This window comes from Ochotona curzoniae, unplaced genomic scaffold, assembly GCF_017591425.1.
Source record: "Ochotona curzoniae isolate NIBS_2020 unplaced genomic scaffold, NIBS_Ocur_1.0 scaffold_1037, whole genome shotgun sequence".
NCBI classification, from domain to species: Eukaryota; Metazoa; Chordata; class Mammalia; order Lagomorpha; family Ochotonidae; genus Ochotona; species Ochotona curzoniae.
Window position 1 is genome coordinate 32649907 of NW_024467083.1, and position 26558 is coordinate 32676464.

General features: G+C 52.6%; 1 protein-coding gene across 1 annotated transcript in view; it reads left to right on the forward strand.

Annotated features, from left to right (window-relative positions):
* The first annotated feature begins 19330 nt into the window (after positions 1–19330).
* The window catches only part of IL6R (interleukin 6 receptor), a 49208-nt gene continuing 41980 nt past the window's right edge, over positions 19331–26558 (forward strand). The window contains exon 1 of the mRNA XM_040998996.1: positions 19331–21424. Within this exon, the coding sequence (XP_040854930.1) occupies positions 21133–21424 (292 nt within the window). The 5' untranslated portion in view covers positions 19331–21132. The remainder of the gene's footprint in view (positions 21425–26558) is intronic.

Below are 26558 nucleotides of genomic sequence, written 5' to 3' on the forward strand. Positions count from 1 at the left end.
CTTATGGGTCAAGTAACAGTTGGCAATCTGGGCAGGTCAAGGCACCACTACCCGAAGGTGTATTCTAAAATAGGATGTAGGGTGGGCCGAGCTGCAACTGGTAGGGGGTGTGGGGGACTGGGCAGGGCCAAGCAAACCTCAACTCACAAAAAAGAACAGAAGTCAGGATGGAGCACATGTCATTCCGACTTAAGCTCTTACACCAACTGGTCTGCATGAGGCAGGGCTACTAGGCCACAGCATCAAAGGCAAAGACTGAGACAGGTGAGGGGCTAAGCTAACTGGGTCAGAACAACCACTGGCATGTATGTAATCTAGGGCTGGGAATAGACTTGGTTGGCGAGCTGTGAGAGTACACCCTTGCTGGGTTGGGATCCCCATGGGAGGGTGTGGGGGCTGGAGTAGGGGCTGCGTTCTGGTCTGGATATGGCTACAATCTCCCTTGGCAGAAGTGTGGACTGGGGCTTGGTGCACCAAGTTGGGCTAGACGCCAGCACAGCTGGTGCTCTGAAGAACCTCGGTAGATGCAGGATGGACTAGGCTGGGTCTCTGCCCCTACTGAGCCATGTGTGAGCAGGGTCTGGTTATGGAAAAGCCTTGGCTGGACTGAAACATCCAACACCCAAAACTGGAATGGATTGAAGGCCAGTGATGAGGGCTGGCTCATGGGATCACCGGTACGCGCAAGATCTGGCATAGGGAGAGGTTCTGAAGGAGGAGCTTGGGAAACTCCTCTGTTGGAACACAGTCCCTACAGGTGAGCACAAGGACCATGATATGGAGCAACCCAGACCAGGCCAGAGGAAGATACCCACCATCATACTTATGGCATAGGTTGAGGGGCAGACTGGGCTGAACCCGTTCACATCACCTGCTGGCAAATCCGAGCACCAGCATAGAGTGTGGGTTGGGCCAGCTTCGGTCGCAACACATACCAGTGCACATTAAGGAATGCCAGGGTGAGGTGAGTCGTACCAGATGTGGCTGCAGCGCCCAAACAGCACACGTGAAAACCAGGGGGGTGGAGGCAAAGCTGGCAGGGGAATGTGGGCTCCCCTGCTGGACAACCACTCCCACTGGAGAGCATGAGTTGGGATGGGAGCAGACCAGACTAGGCAGGGCTACAACATCTGTGGGCCTCATGTGAGCTAAATCAGGGAAAAGCCAGGCTGGGCTGATTGGGCAAGCATAAGTTAGAGTGGGTCAGGGCTGGTAAGGGTTGGTTGGGGTTTGCCGCAGCATCATATGGTAGAGGCTGGCACTGGGGGCTAATTCTGTTAAGTTAAATGCCAGAACTACCTGGGGAGTGCATAATCTGGGAGTCGGCCTAGTAGGGAGATAGTGGGCACCTCCCTTGTGGGTTACTACTCCCACTGACAACATGAAAACCAGGACGGGGCAGGGGTGGCTAGACAGAAAGACACCTGCCAGTATGTGTGTGGGCTGGATAGTAGGATTGGATGGGTTGAACTAAGCTTCAATACCTATTAACATGTATGAGAGCTAAATGGGGTATGGCACAGACTGAGACGCCTTTGGCACATACTGGCATGCATGGGAACCAGGGTAGGAAGCAGGCCTGGTGCGGGTTATGGGGAGTCGCTCCAGCTAGGCTGCAGCTCCCACTGGTTTGTGTGAGGCCAAGTATAGAGTGGGCAGGATCGAGCTGGATTGCAATATCTATTGGTCTGCATGGAAGACAGGGCTGGAAACAGAACTGACCCAGCAATTGCAATGACCAGCATGGGCACAAGATGATTGGGGCAACGGACTATGCTAGACTTTGTACTGGCAAACTCACACAAAAATCAGGTCTGGGATCATCTCAGATGATCAGAAGTTTGTTTGGCGAGAGACTATGTCAGCCAGTGGATTCTGAATCGATTTCATCATGCTTGGAACAGCAAGATTGGCAACAATTCAGAACTGCTTGAGCAGGACCCTCAGAGTCTCACATTGGGGACCTGGGATGGGTGGGAGGCTGGGTGGGGCTTTTCTCTTTGTTTCTCCCCTGATCACAGATACAGGGAAAAAAATGATGATATCAGCGTGGAAACAATGGTATTATCCACTTCCCTGTAGCCCTTGACCCTTTGTACCCTAATTAACTAAGTAAGATTATTTTTTTAAAAATTAAAAAAAAATAGAATAAGAAACAGAGAAACTCAGATTCATCTAGGCTTTGTCGCTTGTATCAGTCTGGGGGTCCACGTAGCTAGGACAACGAGGGAACAGTGACAAGAGCCGAGGAGGGTGAGAAAACAGGGGTGATTTCTAGAGAGTTCTGTCCTTTGCTGAGGCATCTCAGCCTCCAGGGGCAAAAGCTGAAGCCCCAAAGGGTTTCAGGAGGAGGAGACACCACCTAGCCCCAGCTCCTTGGTCACTGAGGCAGCTCCTGCCAGGCTAACCCTTTACTCAGGGCCAACTTGCACTTTCTTTTCTTTTTTTAAAAAAAACTTTCACTTTCTTTTCCAGGGATTCAACTTATCTAGTTCTTCTCCTTGCTTCCCTGCCCCCTCCCTTTCCTTCCGTTACCTTGCTGAGGAGGGGTGGGGGTCAGGGTGGAGCGTAGGGGGCTGGGGAGAGGCTCCAGGAAGAGGATGGGTGTGGTGTCTGGAGGAGGAAGTGTACATCTCAATGGTTTAGAGGACCTGCAGGGGGAACCAAAGGCTGAGGAAAGTCCCCTCAGACAGTTCCGGACCCACAGGAGAGAGGGCTTGGTTCTGAAGCCCAGGAGGATGGGGAGTGGCCGTGACTGTGGCCACACGGGCGTTTCCGTGCAGGCCTGTTCTTCCTGGCCACATTGGTCATTGCTCTCTCCCCTGCGCCTCTCCTCTCCCGGCCTGGGTGGGTTGGAGGGTTCATCCTGCTGCTTTCCCCCTCCCAGGTACCCCAGGGCCTGGTCTGTTATGGACCCCAATTTGAAGACACTCCAAACTCTTGGGGTTTATTCAAGATGTTCTTATTCTGCCTTTGTGTTTGATTCATATTTTAGTCAATATGGCATTCTTGGGAGCAAATACTTTCCTCACATTGATTTATTTATTTGAAAAACAGAGTGGTAGAGAGAGGGAGAGACAGAGCTCTTCCACCCACTTTGGGTTCACTCCCCAAAGAGCCACAAGAGTTGGAGCTGGGCCATTTTTGAAAGCCATTTGGGTCTCCCTCATGAATGACAGGGACCCAAGCACTTGGGCCATTTTCTGCTGCCCTCCCAGCCATTAACAGAGAGCTGAATGGGAGCAGCCAGAGCCGAAGGGCAGCCTGCAAGATGGTGGCTTCGTTGTCTTCCTTCTTCCAGTATGACAGGTGGGACCCAGCCAAGTCGATTGTCTGGGGTCAATCAGGGACACAGCAATTCACAACAACGGAAAGGGGGATTCCACTACAGTTAGGAGTCTGTGGGAACTGGAGGGCTGAGAGGAGCATACAGGCAAGAATACATTTGGGGACCCCGCATGGTAGCCTAGTGGCTAAATCCTTGCCTTGCATGCACTAAGATCCCATATGGATGCCAGTTCATGTCCCAGCTGCTCCATTTCCCATCCAGCTTCCTGCTTGTGACCTGGGAAAGCAGTCAAGGATGGCCCAAAGCCTTGGGACCCTGCTCCTGGCTCCGGGGTTTGGGTCAGGTCAGCTCTGGCTGTTGTGGCCACTTGGAGAGTGAGCCAACAGACAGAAGATCTTTTTCTTTGTCTCTCCTGCTCTCTGTAAAATCAGACTTTCTAATAAAAACAAACAAGTGATATATATGGAAGGGTGGGAAGGGGGCTTCCCCCATATAAGGATCCAGACCTCAATGAAAAGATGAACTTGGAGCCCAAAAGTGTGCAGAAAGGTTTGGCTGGCGGTTTTGGGTCTGGAGTTGTTGGGCTGGCAGACATAGGTGAATCACAGCAGGTAACTGGCACACTGAGGGCGTGTGTAGTGTAGTCTCAGGAGGGCTGTAGCACAGAGAGAGCAGGCACCCCAAGGTGGCCTTTTGCCCCTATCTCTTCCTTAACACGTAGGACCTGGAGCCAGCAGGAAAAGCCCTCCCTGCCTCCTGTGGCTCTAACCATTGCCTTCTACCCAGAAAGCTCAACGTAGTGCCCGCTGTTATGCTACCAGTGTTCAGGGTGCTGAAGCTCCTGGCTCCTGGCTTCAGATCAGTTCAGCTCCGGTCGTTGTGGCCACTTGGGGAGTGAACCAGGGAATCAAAATCTCTCTGTAAATCGGCCTTTCCAATAAAAATAAATATATATTTTAAAAAGAAACAATTACAGAGAGAGTGAAAAGGAGAGACACAAAGAGAAATGTTCCATTTGCTGGTTCACTCCTCCATGGCTGTTAGGAGCAGAACTATGCCACAAGTCAAGAGCTTTTTCCGGGTCTCCCACGTGGGTGCAGGGATCCAACACTTGGGCCATCCTCCGCTGCTTTCCCAGGCCACTAGCAAGGAGCTGGATGGGAAGTGCTGCAGCTGGGACACAAACTGGTGCCTCTGTGGAATACCAGCACACAGGCACAGAATTAGCTTGCTGTGTCACCAAGCTGACCCCAACTTTTTTTATTTGTTTAAAAAAACTTCTGGGGCCAGCCCTATGGAGCAGTAGGTTCAGCTGCCACCTGCAACTCAGGCAGCCCACATGAGCACTGGCTCTGTCCTGGCTGTTCCACTTGCAGCCCAGGCATTCTGCTGCTGTGGAGAGAACTGGGTGTTTCAGGTCCTTGCTTTCAGCCTGGCTCAGCCCTAAGTGCTGCAGGTATTTGGAGGGTGAATGAACCAGTGGGTGGACAGCCTCAATCTCCTATCTCTGTCTCTGTCTCTCTCTCTCTAGCTCTGCTTTATTTTATTTTAGTTTATTTTAGTTTAGTTTAGTTTATGTTAAAGATTTATTTATTTATTGGAAAGTCAGATATACAGAGAGGAGGAGAGACAGAGAAGAAGATCTTCCGTCCGATGATTCACTCCCCAAGTGAGCGCAATGGCCAATGTTATGCTGATCCGAAGCCAGGATCCAGGAACTTCCTCCAGGTCTCCCACATGGGTGCAGGGTCCCAAAGCTTTGGGCCGTCCTCGACTGCTTTCCCAGGCCACAAGCAGGGAGCTGGATAGGAAGTGGAGCTGCCGGGATTAGAACCAGCGCTCATATGGGATCCTGGTGTGTTCAAGGCGAGGACTTTAGCTGCTAGGCCATGCCGCTGGGCCCCTAGCTCTGCTTTTCAAATAAATAAAATAAATCCTTAGAGAGAGAGATAGAGAGAAAGAAATAGAGATCTTCCACCCACTGGTTCACTCTGCCAATGGCCAGGAGCCTGGAACTCCATCTTGGTCGCCCGTGTGGGGTGTGGGTGCAGGTTCCTGAGCACCTGGCCCATCTAACACTGTTTTTACAAGTGCATTAGCGGGAAGCTGGGTGAGAAGTGGAGCATCCAGGATTCCTTAGCTCTCATATGTGATGCCAACATCACAGTAACAACCCATTGCACCACAACTCTGACCCCCAGTCATATATATACTCTTTTTTTTTTTTTTTTTTGAGTAATCCTTCTTCCTACAGTGGCTTAGTGGGCTGTGGGCTGGTGTCGAAGGGCACAGGCAGAGAGAAAGTTTAATCTCACTTCCCTCCCTTTCATATTGCATATGGGCCTGATCAACTAGAAGTCCAAGGGTGTAGGATCCTGCTCATGTGGGCCACACCTGGGCTCCTCCCAGTGTTGGTGGCTGGGTAGCCATGAATTGTAGAGGAAGCTGTGGGGCCCAGGAACTAAGATGCAGACCACAGGTGTCTGGGTGGAGTATTTGCTGCTGGATCTTTAGGTCTTCACTCTCAGGCTGGTCAGATTCTCAAGGGAAGAGTCTGCAGTGGCCCTTTCTGGTGCCCCAAAGGAGGCAGAGGATGTCTGTTTGGCACAGACGCTCTTCCATCCTCAGGCATCTTAGCTATGCTGGTAACCGTGCCAGGTACTCTCCTGCTGAGAGACCCTCAGTGCACAGGCATGCAGACCGAAGCTGCTTACTGCCGTGGAGGGGTAGAGGGGAGCTGTCCAGGGGTGTAGGGAGTGGGTGGGAGAGCCAGGCTTCTGTCCTTAGCAGTGCCCACCATCATGCTGTTCCTTCCTTTGCTGCCTTCCTCCACCTCCACTCAAAGATACTCACTTCAGGGCGCGCTGGAGCTGCCTGCTTATAGGAATTTTGTGGGGGAAGTGGGGCTGCTTTGCATTTCTTTCTTTCTTTCTCTTCCTTCCTTCCTTCCTTCCTTCCTTCCTTCCTTCCTTCCTTCCTTCCTTCCTTCCTTCCTTCCTTCCTTCCTCCCTCCCTCCCTCCCTCCCTCCCTCCCTCCCTCTCTCTCTCTCCCTTCCTTCCTTCCTTCCTTCCTTCCTTCCTTCCTTCCTTCCTTCCTTCCTTCCTTCCTTCCTTCCTTCCTTCCTTCCTTCCTTCTTTCCTCCCTCCCTCCCTCCCTCTCTCTCTCTCTTTCTTTCTCTCCCTTCCCTCCCTTCCTTCCTTCCACATTTATTTATTTTTATTGGAAAGGCAGTAATACAGAGAGAGAAGGAGAGACAAAGAGAGAACTCTGCCATCTGCTGATTCACTCCCCAGATGGCTGCAACACTGAGAGCTGGGCTAGGATGAAGCCAGGAGTCAGGTGCTTCTTCCCGTTTCTTCTACTTGGATGCAAGGGTCCAAGGTCTTGAACCATTCTCCTCTGCTTTCTCAGGTGCATTAGCAGGGAACTGGATCAGAAGTGGAGCAGCTGGAACTCAAACTGGCACCTCTCTGGTGCCAGGCTTAGCCTACTATACCTAGGCAACTGGGCTTGGGGTGGGAGCCAACAGATGAAGCCTGGCTGTGTGTGGGCCCTCCGCAAACTGTGATATGTTTGTATTCCAACTTTCCATTTCTTCCTCTGTAAAGACTCAGCAGGGAGTGTGGAAGCCAGAAAGGGGTTGTGTTGGCAATAAAGCCTCAAGCTTTTGAATGCAGCCCAGTTTTTCCATCTGTATGTCTGTTCTCATGACTGCTTCTGCTGGGGTCTTCTCCACCTTCTCCCTCGCCTCCCCAGCTCCACCATCTGCATGTTCCTGGCCCAGCTCAGGGCTAGCTCCCCTCTGATCCTGCTGCCCTTGCATGGAATAGGAGCTCTGGACTGCTCAGCCCCCTCACAGAGGAGCATCCCTGATTCCACATATTTGTTACCTTTCTGTTACTATCACGAGATACCCAAAAGCATTTACTCTTATACAGAAAAGAGAGGTTTACTGAGTGTGTGGCTCTGGGAGTTCACAGTGTAAGACTGGGTGGGTGTGCCCAGCTGGTCCCCTGTGCTGGCCGTCGTGCTGACGGAGGGCAAGGTGGCAAGGCCATCACTAGGCATATGCACTGAGCAGGTTTGTCAGTCTCTGTCTCTCTCCTTACAAACGCATTTGGCGGGCCCGGCGCGGTGGTGCAGTGGTTAAGGTCCTCGCCTTGCACGCCCGGGATCCCATATGGGCGCCAGTTCTGATCCCGGCAACCCCGCTTCCCTTCCAGCTCCCTGCCTGCGGCCCGGGAATGCATTTTTTTTTTTTTAGATTTATTTTTTATTTTTATTGGAAAGTCAGATATACAGAGAGGAGGAGAGACAGAGGAAAATCTTCCATCTGAGGGATTCACTACCCAAGTGAGCACAATGGCTGATGCTGTGCCAATCTGAAGCCAGGATCCGAGAACTTCTTCTGGGTCTCCCACGCAGGTGCAGGGTCCCAAAGCATTGTGCTGTCCTCCACTGCTTTCCCAGGCCACAAGCAGGGAACTGGATGGGAAGCGGGGCTGCTGGGATTAGAACCGGCGCCCATATGGGATCCCGGGGTGTTCAAGGCGAGGACTTTAGCCACTAGGCCACCTCGCAGGGAACACCCTCTTCTTTTCTTCTCTTTCTGTAATTCTGCCTTTCAAATTAAAAAATACACATATCTGTTTTTATTTTAAAAACTCTTAAAAAAAAAAAAAAGAATAGCCAGGACTCCAGTGAGTACTGTTATCGGCTGCTGGTGATGCAAGTAACAGCTTAAGCTACTGTACCAAGCTGCTGGCCTCTAAAAGTACTGATTTAAAAAACTAGTCCCTTTGAGGTGAGTGCTACAGTGCAATGAATTAAACCACATCTAGGGAAGTCTGCATTCCATATTGGCGTGCCACCTCAAGAGCCACCCACTCTTTTCTTTCAGTTCCGTTTCCTGCTGGTGTGCCTGGGAGGCGGTGGGAGACGGCAGGAGCTGCTGGCTCTTGGCATCAGGCTGCCCTAGTCCTGGCTGTAGCTGAATTTGAGGAGTGAACTAACAGGTGGAAGATATCGCTCTCTCTCCTCCTCTACCTTCCAAGTGAATAAATAAATGAATGTTTTTGTTTTTAAAATTGTAATAGCTTAAAACCACCAAGTGCCCACACATTCCAAACCAAAGCTCCACAGTGCCTTCTTTTTTCTGTCTGAGGTTTTGCCCTGAAGTCCACGGGCAGGCTCTCGTACGCATCACCACGACATTCCTCCTCATCCCAGAAACTGCACCCTCGCTGGCAGAGCTCTCAGCTCCCAGTCTGCCTTCTGTGTTCATGCGGTTCCCTGCTTCAGGTACTTGACAGCCATGGGGTTGGACAATAGCAGTCCTGGGGCTTATCCGCACTGTGGTGTGCCTCAGGATTTCCTGTCTTTTCACGGCTGAGTCACAGCTCATGTGGACGGGCAGACTATATTTCCTCTAGGCAGTCACCTATTGCTGAATATTTGGGGGTTCCCCACCTTTTGGCTGTTGTGAATAGCACTTGTGTCTTTTTTCTTCAAATTTTACATATATATTTATATTATATAAATTATTCTATTTATTATGCTATTTATATTTGTTTATTATATTAATTTATTAGATATTAAATTATACATACAAAAAGATTTATTTTGGTTTGAAAGGCATGTTTACAGAGAGAGAGAAAGAATCTTCCATTTGCTGGTCTAGTCTCCCGATGGCTGTAACAGCTGAAGCCAGGAGCCACTTGCAGGTAGGTCTCTTGGGTGTGTCAGTGCAGGGGTCTAAGGACTGAAGCCATCTTCTGCCACTTTCCCAGGTACATTAGCAGGGAGCTGCTTCAGAAGTGCATCAGATGGGACATGAACCAGTGCTCAAATTGGATGCCAGCAATCAGACAGAGGCTTAACCTACCATGCACCAGGTCCCAGAGTTCATGTCTGTTTTCTGCTGCTATAACATTACTATCACCCACTGGGTAAATTATCACTAGTTTATCTAGTTCTGGAGACTGGCAAGTTTAAGAACATAGTGTCAGCATTTGGCAGGGGCCTCAGGTTAGGTCATAGCATGGAGAAAGGAGCCACGAACACGTGTGAAAGAGGTCAGGTTGAACTTGTTTGTTATCATGCATTCACTCCTGTGATAACCAACTTACTGTTGCAATAATGATATTTATCACTCAAGCCACGCTTAAAGTTCTTCCCATACCATGACATTGGCAGTTACATTTTCCTATGAGCTTTGGAAGGCATATCCACACCACAGCAGCTGGTGTGAACACTCGTGGGCAAGGTTTTGTTTGAACACGCGTTTCTAGTTCCTTTTTTTTTTTTTTTTATCAACTTGCTTTTATTTGAAACACAGAGAAATGGGAAGAAAAACAGACAGGGATCTCCTGTCTGCTGCTGCGTTCCCCCAAAGGCACTCAACAGCCAGGGCTGGGCCGAGTCGAAGCCAGGAGTCAAGAACTCACATGTGGGTGAGAGGCCCCGATGCTGGGGCCGATAGTTTCTGCCTTCCCAGGTGCATTAGCAGGAAGCTGTCTCCAAAGCGGAGTAGCTGCGACTTGAACTAGTCTTCTGGTATGAGATGTCAACATCACTGGCATTGCAAGAAGCATCTTAACTCACTGCACCACCATACTGCTGGACTTGATCTCACTTTTCTGGACAGTATTGTTAGTAGACTTACTTATTTATTGGAAAGGCTGATTTAGAGAGAGAGAGAGGGAGAGACAGAAAGAGAAAAATCTTCCATCTGCTCGTTCATTCCCCAAATGGCTGCAACAACTGGAACTGAGCTGATCTGAAGCCAGGAGTTTCTTCCTGATCTTCCATTTGAGTGCAGAATTTCAAGGCTTTGGCCCATCCTACTTTGCTTCCCCAGTCCATAAGCATGGAGCTGTTTGGGAAGCAGAGCAGCTGGGACAAGAACCGGTGCCTATATGGGATCCCGACACTTGCAAGGTGAGGATTTAGCCATTGAGCTATCACACCAGCCCCTAATTTATTTTCTGATTGCTTAAAAATTTTACCGACTTCTCCATATTAATTTTGTATCCTGGAACTTCATTGAATTAATTACTTCCAAGAAAGCATTCTGGCTGGTGTGAAGGAGAGAATGAACAGTTTAGAAGCCAGTGAGAGGTGATAGCTACCGAGACCATGGAGAGAAGCAGAGGGCTTGCTGTCCTGTGCTAGAGGTCGGAGCAGCACGATGCTGGGGAGAGGCGGCAGGCAGACAGGGCTTCTTCCAGATTTATGACCGAGGAAGCACAGTGAAGGAGACCCTGGGATGGAGCAGATAGGAGGAACAACAAGAAGAGGAAGATCGGGCCCGGCGCGGTGGCGCAGTGGTTAAGGTCCTTGCCTTGCACGCCTGGGATCCCATATAGATGCCGGTTCTAATCCCGGCAGCCCCACTTCCCATCCAGCTCCCTGCTTGTGGTCTGGGAAAGCAGTCGAGGACGGCCCAATGCTTTGGGACCCTGCACCCGCGTGGGAGACCCAGAAGAGGCTCCTGGCTTTGGATCAGCTTAGCATCGGCCTTTGTGCTCACTTGGGGAGTGAATCATCGGATGGAAGATCTTCCTCTCTGTCTCTCCTCCTCTCTGTATATCTGCCTTTCCAATAAAAAAAAATAAATCTTAAAAAAAAAAAAAAGAAGAGGAAGATGAAGGTTTGAGTCGAGACTTGGTTTGGGTCGAGACTTGCAGAGTTTCTGGTGCCTGGGAGACCTCAGCATGGAGAGGATGTGCAGGCAGGGGCAGCTCTGGAGAGTAGAAGAAATATTCAGAGTAAAGATCAGCAATGGAGTGTCAGTGGAAGTAGATGAGACTGGAGAAGGAGGAATGTGGTGAGGGAAGGAGAAAGGGTAAGCTAAGCCTCTGCCTGCAACGCCGATATCCCATGTGACAGTGGTTCAAGCCCCAACTGCTCCACTTCCCATCCAACTGATGGGAAAGCAGTATGTGCTTGAGAAAGCAGTAGAGGGCCCAAGTGCTTGGGTTCCTGCGCCCACATGGGAGAGCAGGAAGAAGTCCCTGGCTCTTGGTTTTGCTTCTGGCCCAGGCTTGGACACTGCTGGCATTTAGGGAGTGAACCAGCAGATGGAAGATTTTTCTCTTTCTGTCTCTCCTTCTCTCTGTAAATCTGCCTTTCCAATAAAAATAAATCAAACTTAAAAATAAAAGAAATAAAGGATTAGGAGTGAGGAAGTGGTGACAGTGAGTTCTCCTTTCGGTGACTGTGGCTGGAAGTGTGGTTGTAGGCTGAATAGAGATGAGGAAGTAGCCGGAAAGGGACAGGAGGCCCAGGGAAAGTTGTTTGTTACTCACAGTCTGAGAGGACGTGAGGTTAGATGTCAACAGGAAGGCTCTGGAGCAGAGTGGGAACTCACGGCCACGGTCCTGGAGAGAGCAAGAGGGTGGGTTCTTGAAGGTATTGGCCTTGGCTAGGGGCACAGCTGTGCTTGTTTATGCTTGGATTTGGAGTTGTGCCAACAGCCGGGAGATACGTACTAGAAATGCAACATCTTTCCTAGTAATATACACTGAGCTAATACTGTGTTCCTGGCATTGTGCTAAGAAATTCCCACAGACTCTCTCATATAATCATCATGTCCAACCTATGACTTTGGCCCTACTGTTGAGAAAGATTGGCTAATACAAAGATTTGCATCTAAGTCTTTATGACTCAGAACTAGTTTTAACATTTTATTTAGTTTTTCGCACTTGTTCTTTTAATTAAAAGAAAAAAACCTTTATTTATTTTTGATAGGTTCAGGGTCACAAGGCTTTGGGCTATCCTCTACTACTTTCCCAGGCCACAAGCAGCGAGCTGGAAGGGAAGTGGACAGTCGGAAGACGCACTGGTGCACATAGAGGATCCCGGCGTTTGAAGGTAGAGGGTCAGCCTGTTGAGCGACAGTGTCAGCCCCCTCTGTATTCGTTCTTCTAAACAGCTTTATCGGGCCCGGCGCGGTGGCGCAAGTGGTTAAGTCCTCGCCTTGCATGCCCGGGATCCCATATGGGCGCCGGTTCTATCCCGGCAGCCCCGCTTCCCTTCCAGCTCCCTGCCTGTGGCCTGGGAAAGCAGTCAAGGACGGTCCAAGGCCTTGGGAACCTGCACCCGCGTGGGAGACCCGGAAGAGGCTCCTGGCTTCGGATCGGCATAGTATCGGCCCGTTGCGCTCACTTGGGGAGTGAATCATCGGACGGAAGATCTTCCTCTCTGTCTCTCCTCTCTGTATATCCGCCTTTCCAATAAAAAATAATAAAAAAATAAATCTTTAAACAGCTTTATCGATTTGAAGTTCACCCTTTTAAATATATGGTCAGATGGTTCTCAGCATCTTAAAAGACCAAGGTGTCCAACTATCACCATAGTCAATCTTATTTTTTAAGGAGTTATTTATTCATTTGAAAGTCAGAGTAAGAGAGAGAGAGACCGCTCTTCCATCTGCGGGTTCACCACAGTTTTAGAACTCCCTTACTTTGAAAAGAAATCCTACCGTTGTTAGCTGTTCCTCCCTTAGTCCCCTCTCTCTAGCTCTGGGCAGCCATGAACCCACTTTTTTTTTTTAAGTTTTATTTATTTTTGGGCCCGCTTGTGGCCTGGGAAAGCAGTTGAGGATGGACCAAAGATTGGAAAGAGAGCACAAGACAGAGGAATATCATCCGTCCATTGATTTACTCCCCAGTTGGCCACAACGACCACAGCTGAGCTGATCTGAAGCCAGGGGTCCGAAGCCTCTTCTGAGTCTACTACGTGGGTGCAGGGTCCCAAGGCTCTGCGCTGACCTCAACTGCTTTCCAGGGCCACAAGCAGGGAGCTGGATGGGCAGCAGAGCTGTTAGGACATGAATCGGTGCCCATATGGGATCCTGGCACGTGCAAGGCGAGGACTTCAGCTGCTAGGCTATTGCACCAGGCCCCAGGAACCCACATTTTAGCTCTGTGAATTTTCCCCTTCTGTACTTCCATGGGAATGTAAATGTAGTTGTAGAATATGTGGCCTTTGGTGCCAGGCTTCTTCTACATAGCCCAATGCTCTCACTCAGCATACTGTGTCTTAGCACTGCACCCCTCTTTAGGCTGTGTGGGGACACTACCTTGTGCGTAAGCACACATGTCGAGGGACGTTTGGCTCATTTCCACGCTTTAACTGCTAGGAGCATTGTTGACACTGGTCGCTAAGTTATCGTGTGGATAGATGTTTTCACAGTGGAATTGCTGGGTCTGTGTTGACTCATTCCAGGGATGTCCAGGCTGTTCTGCAAAGTAGCTAACCTTTTGGCGCTCCTGCCAGCGGTGAAGGAGGGCCTGCTTTCTTTACATCCTTGCTAGCATCTGACTTTTTGATTCTAGTCAACTTTTAAAAAGTTTTTCATTTCTGTGATTCATTGCTGCTAACATAATCAAATAGTATCCATGAGATCTGCTTTAGGAGCCAGGAAAGTGTATATGTAGGGGAAAAAACTTCATAAAAATTGTGACTACAAATCAGGTTGGTGTCTGTGTCCCTCCCCTTCGGAAGGCGATGTCAGTAGAAAAACAAGATTGTAAGCAATCACTACCTTCTTCCTCTTCTTTCCCGGGTGGGTGAGGTTCCGGTAAAGCAGACACACAGGTTGTTGTCATCAGCGGGTTGACGGTGGCCGAGAGCTTGCTAAGGACGCTGCTCCATCCCTTCAGACAGCTTTCTCAGCAAGTGCTCACACCTACCTGGCTGCAACCCTCACTGATTCCCACTTTTCAGGTCAGGAGGGTGAGGCTGCGAGGTGTTGGTGGTGGAAGCTGTCCAAGACCCACCAGCCAGTCAGTGGCTATGGAATCTGTGACCATGGACGCTGCTCCTGGGGGCCGGGGGCACGTGCTCCCCCAGAGCCAAGGGCGCTGATTGCTCAACCCTCACGCTACGTAAGTCCAGAAGGTTCCACCACCTCTGCTGGGAAGCGTGTGCACACATCACTCAATGCCCACTTGTGAAATCCGAGTGTAGACTGTCTTCCAGGAAAGATGGACTGGCCAGCAGACGGACAAGCAGCCGAGGCCCCTTCCCCCAACACAGGATCGTGCTGTCAGCAGAGGAAGCCCCCCCGGAACAGTCCCCCTGGGGCTGCTGCCGGGAGGTTCCCTGACCCTCAACATTGCCCAATCCTGGGTGTGTCCTGGAGGGGACCTCAGGGAACATCTAACAACCACTCCTCCACACCAAGTCTATTCCAACCTGTTCAAATGTGAAACACCATCTTCAAATGGACTTCCCTGGATCTAGAAATAATATGCTGGGGTCTCAGAGCTGTGCTTGGAGTTCCACCTGTCCCACTTCAGAGCTAACTCCTGCCTCAAGTTTTTGGGAAGGCAGCAGATGACCGTGCACCCACAGAGGAGACCCAGTCAGAGCTCCTGGCTCCTGGCTTCAGCCTGGCCCAGCCCCAGACATTGTGACCAGTTAGGGAGTGAACCAGTGGATGGAAGACCTCTCTCTGTGTGTCTCCCTTTTCCCCTGTTGCTCTTCCTTTCAAAGGAATCATAGAAAGTTTTTCTAAAAATTGAATCTGGGAAAAGTTTAGTTGCTCATGTTGGCTCACAGCACGTACTTGGTCCCGGCGCCGTTGTCAACACGTTACATGTGGTAAGCATTTTGACTCTCCTGAGAATTTGAAGAGGGTATGTGTACTTTCTCTATTTTACAGAGAGAGAGATACCGAGTCTCAGAGAAGTCATTTTTTCAACTGTAAATAGGAGGTCAAGATAGAGCTGAGTCTATAGGGAAAGAATGGCATTGTGTATTGTTCCAAAGAAGCTGAGCAGTTTCAAAGGTATCTTGGGCTGTATCTCTTAATAACACTCAGTTATCTGCCCTTCTCCACCCGTAGAGGAATGCCTCTGGCTTATAGCTGAACTCTTCCAAGTCCTTTGTTTAGTCTTGCATTGTTTTTGGAAAAATGTGGTAAAACAGACATCACGGACCATTTTAACCATTGTTAAGTATATAGTTGAGTGGCATCAAGCACATTCACAGGATGAGCAATGATACCCAACACTGTTCTTCTTTCTTTTCTTTTTTCACTTCCCTCGTGGCCACAGTGGTCAGGGCCGGGCCAGGCCAAAGCCAGGAGCCACGGGCCAGGAGCCACGGGCCAGGAGCCATAGGCCAGGAGCCACGGGCCAGGAGCCACGGGCCAGGAGCCATAGGCCAGGAGCCACGGGCCAGGAGCCATAGGCCAGGAGCCACGGGCCAGGAACCACGGGCTAGGAGCCACGGGCCAGGAGCCATAGGCCAGGAGCCACAGGCCAGGAACCATGGGCGAGGAGCCACTGGCCAGGAGCCACGGGCCAGGAACCACGGGTGAGGAGCCACGGGCCAGGAGCCACGGGCCAGGAGCTTCTTCCTGGTCTCCCATGTGGGTGCAGGAATCTGAGTACATGGACCGTCTTCTACTGCTCTCCAAGGCACCTGAGCAGGGAGCTGGATCAAAAGTAGAACACTTGGGACTCGAACTGGTGCCCGTATGGGATGGCAGCACTGTGGGTGGTTATTTTATTCGTTAACCACAGTGACAGCCCCACCTCTGTGGATTTGACTAATCTGACTACCTCGTGTAAGTGGAATCTTTCAATAACTGTCCTTTTGTGTTTCGTTCTCTCTCTCAGGATGTATTTATTTATTTCAAGGGCAGAGTGACAGAGAGAGAGAGAGGGAGAGACCGATGTTCCAATTCAAGTTCCCATGACCAGAAGGGCGGATAACTGAGGCACAGCAGGTACACACAATGGAGTGTCATTTAGCTGGAAAGGCAAAGGGAGGGACATTTCCTAAGGTTAAGATGCTGCTTGGGGTGTCTACCCTGTATCAGATGGCCTTGGCTCCTCTGCCAGCTTCCTGCTAAGATGCACTGGGAGGCAGTGATGACAGAAATGTGGAGACCTGGTTGGAGTGCCTGGCTTCTGGCTTCATCTTGGCCCTGGCTTCAATCATATATATATATATTTTTTTAAAAAGGACCCGATGAAGTGGCCTAGTGGCTAAATGTGTTGGGATCCCATATGGGCGCCAGTTCTAATCCTGGTGGCCCCGCCTCCCATCCAGCTCCCTGCTTATGGCCTGGGAAAGCAGTTGAGGACGGCCTGGGAAAGCAGTTGAGGACGGCCCAAAGCCTTGGGACCCTGCACCCAAGTGCGAGACCTGGAAGAGGCTTCTGGCTCCTGACTTCAGCTTGGTGCAGCTCCAGCTGTTGCGGCTACTTTGGGAGTGAATCATTGGATGGAGGATCTTCTCTGTGTCTCTCCTCCTCTCTGTATATCTAACTTTGCAATAAAGATAAATAAGTCTTTTTTTTTAAAAAAATGAACATTTCAAAACACAAATGACCATATGGAAGGGTGTCACAGGTGGTGAGGAGGATGCCAGAGCTGGGGATGCTATGAAAATCCCTCCCTCACTGAGGGTCTGCCTGGGCCGGCTGAGGGTGCGTGGTTCTGGCTCTGACTGGGATCTTCCCCTTGTCAGGGCTCCTGAGTTCTTCCGACCCAGGGGTCCCCCGCTTCCTGCTAAGCCACACCTTTCCACCCTTGCCCGGGAGGGAGGAGGGGAGCAGCAGGGAGGCATCCCTCTCAATAATGATCCACTGACCTAGAGGTCAGGGGAGGGCGGTCTGCCAGGACTTCTCAGAGCCACCCTCACCCTTAAAGGCAGATTCTCAGATTAAACCAAAAACAAATGGGACTGTTTTCAACCCATGCCTGAAGGGTTAGGGCAGGGTGATGGTCGCAGTGAGCTGCCTCCGGGATCTTGACCGAACTGGTCACTCACTGCCCGTGGTGTCTTTAGCTACCGGCACTGTGTCTCGCGGCCTGTTTTTAGCGCAGCAGGGCGAGGAGCTGATGATGACTAAGTGGCTTTCGGATACAGAATCATCTCCTGTGTGGATTCGGGAGGGTGGGGGGCGGGGGACCTCTGCCCTTGGCCAGAAGTCAGACGTGAGCGAGGACTTGTCGCTGGGCCGGGGCCAGCCCGGAGCCGCCCCCTCTAGGGGAGGAGACCTGTAACTGCAGGCACAGTGCCGCCCGTGGGAGTCTGGGACTACAAGGGGGTGACCGACCCCAAACCAGGTGCTGCTCTTCTGCTCTTCCCCTCCCGGCCTGTGCAAGTCCCGAGAGTCTATGCCTCGATGGCAGGGACAGATGTCCTGCTGTGTCTCTTTGGGCCTGGTCCCACCGAGCCCTTACTGACCAGGAACCAGACCTCAGCCTAAAGCTGTCCATTATCAGCTGGGGGGTTTTGAACAAGCCCTTGCCATCTCGTTGACCCTCAGTCTAATCATCTGGAAATTGGAGACATCACCTCCCAGCCCTGGGGGATGGAGCAGTTCAAAGGAGACTGTTTGCAGCCCAGTCTGGCCAGCGCAGCTATCTGGCTCAGAGGTCATGGTCCTTGGTCCTTGCTGTCTCCTGGGCTGCAGGCTCACAGCTGAAGCGCCTGGGTCCGTGGGGGACGGGGAGGGGAGAGGCGAGCCAGCCCTGATTCTGCAGACCAGATCCCCCCATTCCCCTTTGTGGCTCCAGCCAGTGCCAAAAGCCTGTGTCTTGTCACCCTCCCCCTGGGAGACGGGAGACCCTGGTGATCCCACCAGTGTCCCCTACCTGGTGACCCCACCATGCTGGCTTTAGTAGTCAGGTCTGGGTGAAGGCAGGTCAGGCTGAACCATATAGGTGTGCCTCCTCCCTCTCTTGTCAGTACTTTCCATAACACCTTGGAATGTTAGCCTGAGACTTCTGAACTTCTGCTTTGTGTAGGGCTGGAGAGAGGTCAGGGAGCCTGAGTTCAGCCCCGCTGCGCTCCCCTCTTCCCCAGGGGAAGAGGCCACAACGACTCCCAGATAAATGCACTTTCCATGGGCCCGGCTCTGCTGCGCGGCAGTGGGGGTGGATACGGAGATGAGTTTTATGAGGTGACATGGAAAGCAGGTTAGCAAACACAGCCCGCACAACTGGAGGACCTGGTAGGATCTTGTGGTTGATAAGATTCCAGGGAAGCAGGGAGGCAGGGGAGCGGCAGGGCAGGCGGGTGGGGTAAGCAAGGAAACACCTCTCTCTCACCATCTCTCCTTCTCTCTGTAAAATCTATGTTTCAAATAAAAATAAACATATCTTAAAAAGTTACTTCTTGGGCCCAGCATGATGGCTCAGTGGCTAAATCTCACCTTGCATGTGCTGGATTCCCATATGGGCGCTGGTCCATGTCCTGGCTACTTCACTTCCCATCCAGCTCCCTGCTTGTGGCCTGGGAAATCGATGGAGGACAGCCCAAAGCCTTGGGACCCTGCACCCACGTGGGAGACCTGGGAAAAACTCCTGGCTCCTGGTTTTGGATAGGCTTAGCTCTGGCTGATTTGACCACTTGGGGAGCGAATGAGCGGATGGAAGATTTTCCTCTCTGTCTCTTCTCTCTTTGTTTTTTTAAATTAAAAAAAATTTTTTTATTGATTACTTTGCATCATGCAACACAGTTTTACAGGCACTGGGATTCCCCCCTCCCCTCCCCAAAATCCGCTCCCCCCCCCATGGTGGATTCTTCCATCTTGTTGCATTACTTTCTTCTCTGTAAATCTGACTTTCCAATAAAAAAAAAATCTTTAAGACTAAAAAAGTTATTTATTAAATACACCCACAGGATGACTCCCCAAAAGCCCATGGCAGCTTGGGCTACGTGGACCAAACCTAGGAGCTGGGGACATAATGGGAAATGGACACAGCTACTGCTTTTTTAATGATAAAACTATTTATTTGTAAGTCAGAATTACATGGAGAGAGGGAGAGAAAAAGAGTACACACACATACACACATGAAAGAGAGCTTTTTCAACTGCTGGTTCACTCTTCAGATGGCTGGGGCTGGGTTAGCCTGAAGACAGGAACCGGGAGCTTCCTCCAGGTCTCCCACACGGGTACAGGTTCCCAGGGCTCTGGGAGGTCCTCCACTGCTTTCCCAGGCCACAAGCAGGGAGCTGGATGGGAAGTGGAGCAGCTGGAACTCGAACAGGTGCCCATTTGAGATCCTGATGCAAGCAAGGCGAGGATTTAGCCACTACGCTCTCTCTCCCCTCTTCTTGGCTTCTGTACCCCTCTGCTAAGCTCTTCCCTGGGGCAGCCATTTGGTCTAGCAGCTATGACACCTGCCTTTCACATCAGTGTGCCAGGGTTCGGTTCCTGGTTCCTGACTGCAGCAGGCCCTGGGAGGCAGTGGTGATGACTCAAGAGACTGTGGCCCCGGTAGCCAGGTGGGAGAGCCCGGGGAGGAGAGCCCTGGGCAAAGAGCCCCGGCTGCTGTGGCCATTTGCACAGCCAACCAAAGCAGGGTGACTCCCTCACGCTGTGTCTCTGCCTCTCAAATAAATAAATAGCAATTTTCTTCAAAAAATAAGGAAATTCTATCTTTGCCAAAGGCCCCCGAGCAGCCTTCCGGTTTGGGGCTGGCAGCAGCCTGTGGCCCCTCTGTGATTATTCTCAGATCTGTGTGTTCCACGGAGAGGATGGGGTGGCTGCATTGGGAAGCCGCCCCAGCCCCGCAGCAGCTCTGTTTGAAGCAGCAGGAGAGTGGGATGTGGCCAAAACACCTCCAACTTCCTTTTATTTTTTTTTTAAATAAAGATGTATCCATCTTTATTAGAAACACAGATTTCCAGACAGGAGAGACAGAAAGACCTATCTGCTGTTCACTCCCCACGTGACTGCAACAGCCAGAGCTGATCCAAAGCCAGGAGCCAGAAGCCTCTTCTGAGTCTCCCTGCAGATGCACCTGTAACTTTCATTTGCTGTGGCGCCTTGGAGTCAGCCCACCCAGACAAGCCCCCATCCTGATGTGGGTCGTTTGTGTGCCGGTCCTGTCTGGGATGCTGAATGTGGATGGTCTGAGGACTGTACTTCAGGAGCCCTGGGGCCTGAAGCCCACAGTGGCAACACGCCTTCTCATGAGTGACTGCTGGTCTAGAAGCTTCCTAGCCCACACTTAGCCTGTTTTCTTTCCCTCCAGATTTGGCGCTGGGGCCACCGTCTCAGTTTCAGGCTGTGTGGGACACCTGGATGGGCCCTCTTTGGGCAGTCCTTGTGGTCACTTGTGAAAGGCAAGTGCTGGTTTCTGTCCCTCTGGCAGGGAATATGTGTGTGCAGGCTCTGCCGACTGAGGAAACACCTGCAGCCCCCCAGAACCTGAGACAGGTTTAGATGCCAGCTTGCAGAATCTTCGCTGTAACCTGTCCAGGACCGGGTGCTTTATTTCCGACAGTGGAGAATAGTGAGGCTCCGGTTGCGCACTGAAGTCACAGCAGCTGATGCGTCGCTGGACAGGGGTCTATCCGAGCGACCCAAAACCTTTTGTTTCCCCTTGGCTTCTGCTCTGCTTGTGAGAAGCCGCACTCCGAACTCATGAAATCCGAATTGTGTGGAGTTGGACCGAGATTCCTGGGGTTTGGCTCCCCAGGTATCCCCAGGGCGCGCAGCCGAGTGCAGCTTCATCACGTGGAGCCGAGGCACACCGTCTCCCCGAGGACACTCCCAGGTGCCTCAGTCACAGCCCAGACCTACTACTCAACGAAACCAAAAAAAGCAAAAGCCAACAAGCGCACGCCGCGGCTCGTCCCCCTCCCCCCGGGCGGCAGGCCTGAGGGAGGGGCTCGCGTCTCCGGCCCTGCGGCTCAGGTGTGGCGCGGCGGCAGGAAGCCACCCCCTCCGGTGGGCCGGGGCGCGGGGCTGTTGCGCCATCGGCTGGGCTTTCGTAACTGCACCCTGGGACCGCCAAGAGACGCTCCAGCGCGAGTTCCTCAAATGTTTTCCAGCGTTGCCAGCACTCGTCGGCGGTTCTGAGTCATGTGCAAGTGGGAAGTCGCGCTGACACCGAGCTCGGCCTCCGGGAGCAGCGCGGAGCGCCGCGCCGGGCCGAGGGACTCGCGCCGTGCACCTCGCGCCCGCCTGCGGGGCATGGGAGCTGCCTTCGGGGCCCGAGCCCACCCTGCCGTGGCCGCTCTGTTTCCGCCCGCCTTTCTGCGAATGGGGGTGACCCTCGGAGGAGGAAGCAAGCTGGCAGTTCGTTGCGCATTGCTGGCCGCCCTGCTGGCCGCGGGGGCCGCGTCGCTGATCCCGGGGGCCTGCCTCACGCTGGGTAAGGGCTTCCGCGCTGCGAGGGAAAGGCTCGGGCAGCGGGGTGGATGGGGAATCAGCCGCAATCCGCCCAGAGGTTGGGAGGGGGCAAGTTAGAAGGTGGGACAAGCCCCCCCTTTTTCCTCGGCGAGCTGGGTTCCCCGCGGGCACAAGGTGCAGGCCCGGACCCGGCTGGCACGCGTGCGCCCCCTGCTGCGTCCTCGGCCGTGGGCGTCGCGCGCAGTCTGGTCTGTGATTGGGGAGCCCCTCTGCGGTTTGCGTGCAGGTCTAGGTGTGTTCTCGGAAACCCGACTCTTTCCCGGTTGCCCCCCGTTGTGTCTCACACAGCTGTGCCCTCAGACGCTCTAAGCTGGGGGAGAAGCGCGCCGGCTCGCCCTCGGGGGCAGCTGTTTCCCGCAGCTCCTGTGGACCGATCCTCCGTCCCTCCCTTGCTCTTATGGATGTGTGTTGCACCCCTTCTTGGTTCACCCCGACCCCCGCCGGCTCGCCCGCCGGGTGTCAGTGCGGATGACAGTACCCTGACTGTGAAGGGTCTGACATCATGGCATTGAGTCACAGAGCCTCCCTCGGTGACAGACGCTTTAGTGGCACCAGCTGTAGCCAGCCGAAGGCTGCTCTCTTCCCAGGAATTGAGTGCAGAGGGAGGCTGGTGCAGGACCTGGAGCTCCTGAGGATGGAATGGGGGCGGGAGCCACACTCTGGCTCCCGTGGAGTGTGCGCTCGCCTGCCTGCCCTCTGGCTGCGGGCCCAGTTGCCTATCTCGGGTCTTTCCTCTGGAGCAGTTGGGCAGCTGCCCGTGCCCAGGTTCATGCTGAGGTCTGAAGGCTTCTTTGAGGATGGGGTGGAAAACAGAGGACAGCAGGTGGGCTGGTGGAGCAGCTGCTGGCGGCTGTCCTGGCTGAAAGCTCTGCCAGCCCCATGCACTCTTGCCCTGAGCGAGGAAACATTCTGCTGGGTTTGTCCCTGCCGGGATGCAGTGCCCTACTTGTGTCATTTCTGGGCGATTTGTGCTCAGGAAGGAGATCTGTTTCGCAACACGCTGGTGAGAGACCCCTCCCCGCCCTAACTCTCCAAACTCTGGAGGGTCCGAGAGGTGGACAAGGGAAGGTTTCAAGTTTAGTGGTAGAAGTTCTCCTCTCCCTAGAGCCTGTGCTCCGGGTAGCTCCGAGACTCCCTAAGGAGGAGCTCAACTGGGAGGCCAAGCTGGGAGGGGGTGACTGGGGCCCAACTGAGAAGTCACTCTCCTCTGGCTGAAGCCTGGAGCAGCAGAAGAAGGGGAAGTGGCAGTCTAGGCCAGCCCAACATGGGGCACCTGCATCCCGGGGCACCTGCCCTGGTGGCTGCCAACCCGGGGGCTGCTTCCCTCAGCTCTTCATGTGGCCCCCAGCCAGCTGCCACCTGTTACAACCAGTTTTCCATTTTCCTACTGCTCAGGAAGGAGGGGGACGATGGGGGTGGCGGGTCCCAGGCCCGGACTGCCTGTGAAAGGCAGAACCAAGAAGCTGGGAGGAAGTGAAAGACCTCCCCATTCGGAGGGAAAATGCAGAGCCATCGAAATACCCAGCTCCTCTCCCACACCCACACATGCTCGGCATGCGCGCCAACTGGAGAGTGAGAATAAAGAAGCTGGGCCGGAAGCACGGAGCAAATGACTGTGGCTCCAGCTCTGGAGGAGTGAGGTGCAGCAGGTGGCTGCGCTGAAGCTGGCCTAGGGGACGTCCCTCAGCTCGCTGCGGGCTCAGCTGTTGCAAATGCAGCCAGCGCCACCAGGACTGCCCAGGTGTGTCTGCTGCCCAGGCTACTGGACTGGCTGGGACTCAGGTATCTGGCAGTCACAAGGCTGAGCCTGGAAGGCCTGGACAGAGGAAACTCAAGTTCCCAGTGGATTCTGCTCTGTGGACTAGGGCTCCACACAAGCTCACGTCACACTTTTTGAAGGTCACAAAGTCTTAAAAAAAAAGATTTGTTTTATTTTTATTGCAAAGTCAGATATACAGAGAGGAGGAGAGATAGAGAGGAAGATCTTCCATCCGATGATTCACTCCCTAAGTGACTGCAAATGGCCATTGCTATGCCGATCCGAAGCCAGGATCCAGGAACTTGCTCCAGGTCTCCCACACGGGTACAGGGTCCCAAGGCTTTAGGCCTTCCTCCACTGCTTTCCCAGGCCACAAGCAGGGAGCTGGATGGGAAGTGGAGCTGACGGGATTAGAACCGGTGCCTAAATGGGATTATGGTGCGTTCAAGGCGAGGACTTTAACCGACAGGCCACACCGCATGGGACCCAGTCTCAAAGTCTTGTTTCCATAACAGATTCTCTCACCAGAGCAACCTTTGGCTTCCCCCAAGGCTGACCTGTGACCCTGTCGTCACCCTAAATCATGTGCCTCTGGCCCTGGCACCGCATTTGGGGTGTACCTTGGTAAAATGGCTGATTGTTGGTGCTTGCCCCATGTGAAAAAAAAATTTATTTTTATCTGAGAGGCAGATTGTGTGCAGAATGAAGGAGAGACATAAGGATCTTCTATCTGCTGGCTTTCCCCCTCCCCCCGCCCCAGATGGCTGAGCCAGTTTGAATCCAGGAGCAGGAATTTCCTCTGGGTCTCCCACATGGGTGCAGGGTCCCAAGGATTTGGGCCATTCTCCACTACTTTTCCAGGCCATCACTGGAGAGCTGGAAGCGAAGTGGAAAAGCCAGGATACGAACAGGTGCTGCTGTGGGATACCAGTCGCACGAGCCTCATTACCCCAGTTCTATTAAATGTGAACACCAAGGGCTGAGGCCTGCAAGTGTCCTTTTGGTCAGCTGTCCCTTGTGACATTGTCAGGTTGGGAATGTCCACCCAGCTGGTGTGAATGAAGACCTGAATGGGGTCCCTCCCCATACCTCCTACCCCCTAGACTTCTGGGCAAAGAGTCTTGCTGGCTCTGGCCCCGTCCTTGTTTGTTCACCCAAACAAGCACTATGCAGCACTATGCAGGCCATGAGGCCTGAATGGCAGAGATCACACCCAGAAGGAGCCTGAGGGTGGCTGAGTGCAAATCTGCAGGGAACTGTGAAAACCTGGTCTCTGTCACCTGCTCGCTGCATGCTGGCCTGGTGTGCGACGGGTCTCCCGCACGTTGTTTGGGGAGAGAGAAGCAGCAGTCTGGTTGAGGCCCAAGGTCATGGGCAACACTGAATTTCCTTATACCTCGTTCCCACCCCCACACGCCAAGTGTCTGTATGGATCTCCCTAACTCCCCCTGAAACCAGGCTGCTTGCTCACTACTCTAAGCCAGCACCCCTAGCCTCTCCCTGCCCTTTCCCTGAGCCACCAGGCCTGCTTGCCATGGGCTCCGCCAGGGGCACGCTTGGTCCCCACATGCACCCTGGGTCTAAAGCTGTGCTCTCTAACACACAGCTGCCAGCCACATGTCAAATTAACTGCAATCCCTTCCGGGTTAAACAAATTGGCTTTTTAGTTGTACTGGTCACTTGTAGCGCCAGACTGCTGTGGCTGCTGGCTGCTGTCCCAGACAGGGCAGTGTCCCTGTTCTTCCAGAAAGTTCTCCTGGGCAGCACGAAGGTCTTGAGCGCTAAATGGTTTCTTCCAGAGGCTTCTATGGCCCCTTTCTCTCTCCCTTTCTGCCCTCTCCTCTCCTTCAGCTGCACATAGGCAGTGACAGAGGCCTTGGAGCCAGTCAGAGTGCTGCCCCTGCCCTGCCCTGGGGACATGGTGTGACTTGGGGTGAGTGGTTAAGTCTGTGAGGTTCAACATCCTCATGTGGCAAACATCAGGCCTGAGGCTGTGCTGTAGTGGGCAAAGCCATTGCTTATGATGCAGCATCCTATGTGGACACGCACTGCTTTATGCCCCAGCTGATCCAGCTCCTTGCCATTGGCCTTGGGAAAAATAGAGGAAGATGACCCAAGAGGGCCCTTGTCACTCTTGTGGGAGAGCCAGTTAAAGCTCCTGGGGTCCTGGCTTCAGCCTAGTTTTGTAGTCATTTGGGAGTGAATCAGCGGATGAGATGTGTCTCTTCCTCTCTTGCTGTAACTCTTTCGAGTAGGTCTGTCTTTTAAAAGAAAACCAAAACGTCAATATTTCCAGAGAAATGGAATCCTCCATTTCTGTGGATTCCACGTTCGCAGATGGATTAGAAATATTTTTAAATTGCACCCGTCCGGGACATGTACAGACTTTGTTCTTGTCCTAGCTCCTTAAACAATGCAGATAATAACTCTCTGCATGCATTTACGTGGCATTAGGTCGAATGAGTAAGCGACAGATTGTTTTAACTAGGTAGCAGGGTGTGTTTAGGTCAGACACAAATACTATGTCATTTACGTAAGGGACCCAACCATCCCCGGCTCTTGGGTGTCCTGGGGGCATGTGGAGAGCCCTGGCCCCTCCAGGACACCGGGGAATGTCTGCCTCACCTCCCAAGGTGGTCGTGACCCGCCGAGCTAAGCTTTGTTAAGAGTGTTCAGAAAACCTCCAGTGCACAGAGAGGGCTTCAAGAAGTGGGCCTAACTGTTTGTTCTAGAACTATCTCAAAATATTTATCAATATCTCTGTATATAATGTTTTCTAGGTGCTGAAAGTGAACAGACACAAAAAGCTCTGGCTTCTTTGTGCTTCCTCCTGCTAGGGGAGACCCCGGAGGAGGCTGTGGCGAAATAAGGAAGGGGAGTCAGACAGGCTATGGGCCTGTGAGGGAGGGTGGTGCGTGGAGCAGGTATCCCACCTGGAAGGACCCCAGTGAACTCCTAGTTGAGTCAAGACCTGAAGGAAATCAGAAAATACACTGGGATTCCTTTTGCTCGCATCTGGAGCAAGCCAACTCCTGCCTCCTGTCTCAGTGCCACCTGAGTCTGTTCCTCCATAGGACCCGCAGGTGTCCTGGGCCCGGGAGAAGGCTGGGGTTGGCTGAGGAGCCAAGGCGCCAGCTCATCAGCCCAGCTGAACAGGGAAGTCCAACAATGATCTGTGAGTTAGAGAGCTGGGAGAGAATGCCTGGAAGCTGCAGGGGCCGGGGCAAGATGGCCAAGAAAGGCTTTGTGGACACTCAGACCGTCTGGCTAGGTGAAGCCCCTGGGGACTTTCTCCCAGGACACTTCATCTGTGTGCTTCCCCCTCGCCCAAGAGGCT